This window comes from Pyrgilauda ruficollis, unplaced genomic scaffold (genome assembly GCF_017590135.1).
Source record: "Pyrgilauda ruficollis isolate IOZ18807 unplaced genomic scaffold, ASM1759013v1 scaffold199, whole genome shotgun sequence".
In the NCBI taxonomy this organism is placed as follows: domain Eukaryota; kingdom Metazoa; phylum Chordata; class Aves; order Passeriformes; family Passeridae; genus Pyrgilauda; species Pyrgilauda ruficollis.
This window is the reverse complement of record NW_024519095.1, coordinates 502,210-509,591: the sequence shown is the minus strand read 5'-3', so window position 1 is coordinate 509,591 and position 7,382 is coordinate 502,210. Positions and strand designations below refer to the sequence as shown.

Here is a 7,382-nt window from a genome sequence, read left to right as displayed (position 1 = left end):
GTTCCATAAGGAGCTTGAACTATTAAAACAAAAAAGATCAGTTCCCTTTGTAACTTTAGACATGGACATTTTTATCAAGTTACATTATGTTAGAAACAAGTACCAAAATAAAGAAACAGGGTAAAACAAACAGCAGACAAGTTGAACAGATTATGTTATGTTCTACAAACTTAACTTTGATTTTTTTTTTTTTTGTAGATATACAAAAGCTTTCTTCCTGAGTTTTCCAAATGGCAAGTTTTCTCTATCTGTTATTGGTGCAGGATGAGGGACAGTTAATAAACCACATCTAGTCTCTGTTCCCATAATGGAAAGAGTCAGGAGTAAAATGAACAAGTAATATGGGAGAGGTATACACCATGGTTATCAGAAATTGGAAAATACTCCATAAAATTTAAGCTGAAGTTAATTATCACTGAATTAAACTTATTAGAAATCTTTGAAATGCAGTCCTGCTAATCATCCTGAAAGGAAGATCCACACATCACATAACATAACCAGGAGCTTAACATTTTGAAACATACTTTCAACTTTATACTGTGTTAAAGGATTTCAGACTTTCTGCAAAGTAACTTTACTTACATCTAAGTACTGTTTTACTATACTCCTCTTCACTTCTTCTGTGATCTTGGAATTAGCCATATCACTCCGCAGAAAATCCAAAGTTTGTTTTGGATGGAAATGCACTCCTGTCTTCCTGTTTATAGCTTTATCATAAACTTTTGCAGATTCAGATGGAGAATATTTTTGAATTTTACTGTTTATAGAAAACAAAAGAGAAGACCTTTAAAGGAAAGCCCACAGTAATTTGAACAAAAAGCTTTTAAAACCTCCAATATAAGTATTTCTCTTTGAATCATTCCATATACAATAGATAGCCTGGCAAGAAATCAAATAATTGGGTTTTTTAAGCCAAAGTTCAACTTAATTAATTTTTTTTTTCTGTTACACAAATGTATTGCTTAGACAGGTAGTTACAGTCAACTTAAACAAATGGAAAAATGTCACTGCATAACAAGCGTCCTATTATCTAAATAACCTTACCTATCAGAGAATCCACAGAGGTTCTTTAGATGCTGTTTTCAGAACAAAAAGTATAATATGCCTTGGGAGACATTAGCAAATTCAATTAAAGGAGCTGAATTTTCAGGTAAACACTTCATCACTGCATTTATATCATTTTCTTCATCAGAATCTGAATCAGAGTCCACTCGTTTCCGTAACCTCCGAGGCTTAGAAGCTTCTTCCTCACTTTCGCTCCCGCTGCCACTGTGACTGTCACTCTCGGTCTCCTCATCTGATGAAGGCTTTCTTTCCTTTTTTTTGTCTTTCACCATAGACTGCAAGACAGAGAAGTTAACACACATTCCAAAATTAGGATAAGTAATATCATGTATGTTCCTAAAATAATCTGGCCAAAATCATTACAACCTCAAATTAAAAAAAAATTGCTGAACAATGTTAATAATTTATAACTTGATAGTCTTAATGTACTGAAAAATTTATCCAACGCTCAGATTTTCTTGCAAGGTGCATACAGAAGGAATGCGCACGCCCCTACTATGTTATCATTAAGACTGCTGAAGTTCATTAGCAGTGACAGCAAAATACAGCAGAAGGCCAATCACAATAAATCAGGAAGAAAATTCTGTTTTTCTTTCACCTGAATATAATTTCTGTGTCTCATGGAGATTTTCATACATAGTTTGCTGTCCAAGCCAGTTTTAAATCTTTGTCTCTTAAAATTTTATGACACTAATTACACTGCTGACCAAAGTGATCATATTAATAATGAATTAGTAATGATTAATAATAATCAGCTGCCCTATGTCTGGCAGTGTTCAAGGCTAGGCTGGATGGAGCAATCTGGTCTAGTGGAAGGTGTCCCTGCCCATAACAGAGCGTTGGAACAAGGTGATCTTTAAGGTCCCTTCCAACCCTAGCCATTTTATGATTCTATTATTAGTTCTATGATTACTTGTAGATCTACAGATCTAATTTCACATATGCATTATTACTGCACATAGTATGATTTTTCAGGACACAGACCTAAGCAGGATCTCATCCTTTTGGTGCTGAACACACTGGTTCTCAACCTGAAGAATGAATTGTCTCCTTCTAGCAGATTAAAAATCAACTTTGGTAGGGTCAGAGTTCAAAGCACAGTACATTTATGGCAGTGAACTTTCTGGCATCAGAAATTTGTGTTTATTAGTCAAACTGGACATTTAGAAACTGCTTCCTGACAATTTGCACCTTCTACTGTAACAGCTGTTCAGGAAAGGAAGACACTGAAGTGTTTAAGAAGCAGAGGCCTCTCACTTACAGGCTTGTGTGTTGCCACAACAACAGGTACTGACTCTATCATGATTCAGGTTCTTACCACTGCTTTAAGAAATACTGCCCATTCCTCTCTTGCAATGTATTTTAAATCTCTCAGGCAACACAAATGCAACTGTCATCAGCTACTTGATAACAAAATAAACTGACAACTGGATATTATTATTAAAATTTTACAAACAACCATAACAAATTAGTATTCCACAATGATTCTGGGTTCATGTGCTTTCATATGCACACAATTAACCGCTATTCACCCATATTGGGAAATTATATTTTGACTAGTGTCTACCAGATAAAGGTCAGAACAGACAGTGTTGCTTGGTTTTTGACTATTGTTTACATGCCACGTAATGCAACTGGTTCACACAATAGTAATGGTACTGCATTCACTGACAAATTGACCACATTATAGAGAAGCTTATGTTTCCACCACCATAAATACACTAAAATATAAATGCACATACCTCTTTAAATGACTGTAGTAGGTTGCTACCAGAAACTGATAGTGTAATGTCTATATGATGCATTATAAACAGTGGCTCTTCCTGTGTTTGGTATGGAAAACAGGCTAGATTGTCTGCTATGTACAAAAGCATATTCACCTCTGTTTTCTGGAAGTTAAAGAAAAAATTACACATAAATACATGTAGAAATATCCTGGATTCATATACTTCTGCAATGCTCCTAAGAATCTAGAGCAAAAAAAAAACTGACCACAATTTTAAATCTATATAGCCCCCAAAAACCACTCTAAACAACATCTATACATGCAAAATTTAGTTATACCTGAAGATACATTATTTCTGATTAGTCCAAACTGAGTATGAAAAGGTACAGAGTGATGCAACATGCATTCTATTACATAGATAAATACCTTATATTAGAAAGCAAAAAAAAGTACATTGGGGACAAAGCTATTAATGATGTCATAAAATAGATCATAAAAGGAAAACTTAAAAGGAGAACGTAAGCTTTTAATGCTGCATTTTAACTTCTTTATAAGTAAAGGAAATGTGGTGCTTACTGCAGTATCATCAAAGAGGTTGAGTAAAGAAATTAGAAAGGCTCGTCTGTGTTGACGGTTCCCTCGAATCATGGAGTAGAGGTGTGAACACAGTGCACTGGATGATTCATCGTGTCTAAAACCTCTCACAGGATCTTTTGGGCAGGTATTAATTGCCTGCTGTACTTGGTAAGACATCTTCATACCAGCCACTGCTTTCATCTGAAAGGGAAATATATTTATTTTTATTCAAAACACTGCTTCCAAAGCAGTACAACTGAATCCTTCCAAAGGGATGCTCATCTGAAATTTAAATTAAAAACATGCACTGAAGCAATACTACCTTTTGAGATGGTAAACAGATTTGAGCTGTCAAACAGAACCTGTGGCAGAGATCAGAATGTCTTGTGAACTGCTTTGACTGTAAATTCTGCTAGGAACATACAGCTAATCTGTTTACCCACTATAGCCAGGTATTTCAATTTAAAAAATTTTCAAGAACATTGAAATGTTTTCACACATGAACAGAATATTCTACCATGTGTATATGCTTGGTATCCCCTGTAGTGAAACCAATAACTGAATCTATATGAATACAATAGGACTAAAAACAGAAAATCAGTATTTGTTTTTTGGTTTTTTTTTTCATATATTCAATAATTTCCATTTGATTTTACTCACTTCAATGGTCTTGCTCTAGTTTCAGAACAAACTGATTCTCTAGTTAAGCTGCACAGCCAACTGTCCTCATACTACCTCTGCTGCTGTCCAGCAAAGTTGTCTACGTGTCTATACACTGTCTTAAATCCTAGCTGCCTAACACAGCAAATTTCAACTGCTAGCCTTCACTTAATGGATGAATTATCTGTTTGGATGCCATCAACAGTGCAATGCTCCAAATGCACTGGAATACAAAGAAGGACATGTGAGAAGTCCTACAACATAGTACACACAAAGAACCTAGACTGGGATCTTCCAAAATAAGGAGAACGCTGCAGCTTCCTTTCAGATCTTAAGCAGAACTGGTACTATGCCACAACTCCACATCCTCACACAGCCTTTAGTTATTCCTTTCAGCAAGATTCATCAGATGTAAACAGCTTCCTATGCTTCTGCTTAGATTACAATTTATAAAGCCTTGGTGCCTTGCATACTCCAATATATATATTCTAAGGACTTCTATTGACTGTTACATAGTGTTTTCTTTTCTAGTCCACTGATACAAGAAAACCATTGCTAAACATCATGAAACACTTGTTCTTACCTCTTATCAAATAAAGGCTTTTAAATACTATTTAGTGTGGAAAATATTACCCTGAATCATAAATTAAAGGAAATTGTGGACTAGAAGAGACACTTCAAATTATATTATCCTTTCTGTTTCTCAGGGGAGTCATTTTTACAACTGCTTAATGTTGTTTATTTTTTTACTTTCTACTCTTTTTCTGGAGTTGAAGCATATTCAAGTGTTAAACCACTAGAGAACGTAACAGTATTTTGTAAAATGTTAAATTAGAATTACTTACGTGAATGAACCCAGCATATTTTTTGTCTATTTCCACCAACTGTTGGTCAGCTTTATTTCGCATAGAGGGCTCTGGATCTGTGCCCATAGCAATTAAGTACGGCACACACTTGAAAAACAAATGAAATGGTTATTCAGAGGCATTGTACCTCCTCTTTCTCAGTCTTTTTTCTTTGTTTCTAGTGCAGAAATTAGAACAGGAAGGTCTATGCAACTTACTACCCTTTCTTCAAGTAAATAAAACAAAATACTACAAGATACCAGCATTCTAACGAAGTCGTGAGGTTTCAGGTAGTATTTCCCTTTTTCTCAAACGCTAAAGTGAATTTAAAATACAGAAAATTGCATTTAAAAAAACCCCAAAAAACCACTTATGACCGAACATGTGCAATGGTTGCAGCATCAAAAATTAGTTACAAAACATTATGTAAGCAAAGTGATGGAGATGATGGTTGAAACTCTCGACACTGACTGTGGAATTCCATAGTGCTTGGATGATATAGGGATTGAGGTGGAAGCAAGCTGACACAGGATAAAGAACTAAACAAAGAAAACATTTTGGCATATACCTCAAAGTTGTAACAGAATTATGCTCCAATGTACATATCTATGTGCTCTTTACGTACTGCCTGGGCTTTTACATCTTAATCCAAAAAATAGATAATGAAGCATTTGGAATCTTGTGGGCTAACAACATAAAACAGATTTCAAAATATGGTTTTTGTAAAGGCCTCTGGCTACAGTAAGAAACTGCTGTAACATAAGTAGAAGAGAAAACCTGGAAATTTATGTAGCAAGTGTGAAAGCCTATAAAAACATGAATAAAAGAAAGTCCCACCACAAAAGCCTATCATACCTGAACAGGATGGATGAGACCTTGGTTTAATGTCAGTGCAATGACATTTAGAGCAAAGTGGCGTACACTGGACTGGTTATGAAAGAAAGCCTCAAGGACCTGTTTGAGATATAGCTGCATGATGGAACTACTCATCCCTGAGGAAATATCACCCATTTCTTTCAGGTCTTCCTGTTTTGCTACTTTTTTCCCTGTAAAAAGGACAAAAGCAATAACATACTCATCATTGTATAACTGCTTATTTTGCCATCACTTGATATATGCTGATCTTTGAGTTTCACAATAAATACATACTTCAGCTGTCTTAGAATAGGTTTATGATCTCATGAAACAAAGAACAGTCTAATGTAATAAATATATATCAAAAAATAGAGAGACAAAATTTTAATTCAAGTCTGAATTCCTTAATAAAAAGTTTTCTTTAAAATGTAGTACTTATTGTTTTTATCTGCAAATTAAACTCAGAATAAAAAATATTATTACCATCATTACAGCAATTATGAATTCTGGATTGCTTCCAGTATTTGTACATCTTAGAAGTAAATAATACAACTATGCATATACCTCGTAAATACTTTGGGTACAATACTACTGATCTATTTACAATTTTAAGTGACTCAGCACAGATATATAGTAAGTGTATGCAACAAAGTCAGGTTTTGCAAGGTTCATGAGCACAGAAGAACTCAGCACTTACAGTCTCTGTCTGCCTGTTGCATACGTGTATCTTCTTCCTGCAAGTAGGTCTGAAGGTTTTTTAACACCTGGATTTTTAAGTTTACTGAACAGTTCTTATCTGAAAGAATGCTGTTGTACAGAGTCTTCACTTCTTGTTCGAACATTAAACTTGGGTGCTGTATAAATGCAAATCCTAAGAGTGAAGAAAAGAGGATTTCTCATTACTATAATATAGAAATTGCACTTCTGCTTTTTAGGTTCTTCAGAAGAAAGGTATGAAATTTATCTCCTCCCAGCAGCATAGCTTTTTCTAGTCCAAACAGTATCACACTTCCATGTGGACATCACCCGTTGCTAACAAGGAGCTCTGATAGCCATGACAGTTCCATTAACGTGACTCTGTTTGAGGGATAAAATGTGGTGACCCATGGCAACTGCACAGAAAGTTATACAGGTCTGGAACCAGGTCCAGCATAGAGGCCTGCATCTCAAGGACTAGGAGTTATAAGAATGAGAAAGGAATGTTACAAAAAATGATCTGTTATTTTTCTAATACAAACATTCTAATACATCTAGAGACAAACATTTTGCTGCAACTGTAAAATGTGACTCATACAGATGCAGAGAAAATGTGGAAAAATTGATAAAAACCATGACTATTTAACATCATAATAGAAAAAATAGTCACCAGGGAACACAGTAAAATTTGCACCTCTTGCTGTCATTATTCATATGCCTATTGTAGTCTTCAACTTGAAGATCATCTGAAGTGCTCCCAAGACTATATGTTTTGGAAGACACACACTACAGAACAGCTCTTAGCTGTAGTTTTACCCTTGCCAATCAACTGGCTGTTCTTAAGTCTGTATTTAATAAAAACTTTTCTAAATTACTGGCAGTATATACCATTTTAGATAATTTATGTAGTTTTAGAAGTGCTGCTGACAAACTCTTAAGGAGTATCTTAAAAAAAACTG

General features: G+C 34.9%; 1 protein-coding gene across 1 annotated transcript in view; it reads right to left on the bottom strand.

Moving 5' to 3' along the window:
• Nucleotides 1-4: 4 nt before the first annotated feature.
• LOC121352843 (nipped-B-like protein) overlaps nt 5-7,382 on the bottom strand; it is a gene marked incomplete at its 3' end in the record, with an annotated part of 140,477 nt that continues 133,099 nt past the window's right edge. Inside the window, 8 exon segments of the mRNA XM_041466124.1 lie at nt 5-19; nt 583-757; nt 1,045-1,340; nt 2,808-2,954; nt 3,368-3,568; nt 4,873-4,980; nt 5,728-5,918; nt 6,425-6,598. Of these exon segments, the coding sequence (XP_041322058.1) occupies nt 5-19; nt 583-757; nt 1,045-1,340; nt 2,808-2,954; nt 3,368-3,568; nt 4,873-4,980; nt 5,728-5,918; nt 6,425-6,598 (1,307 nt within the window).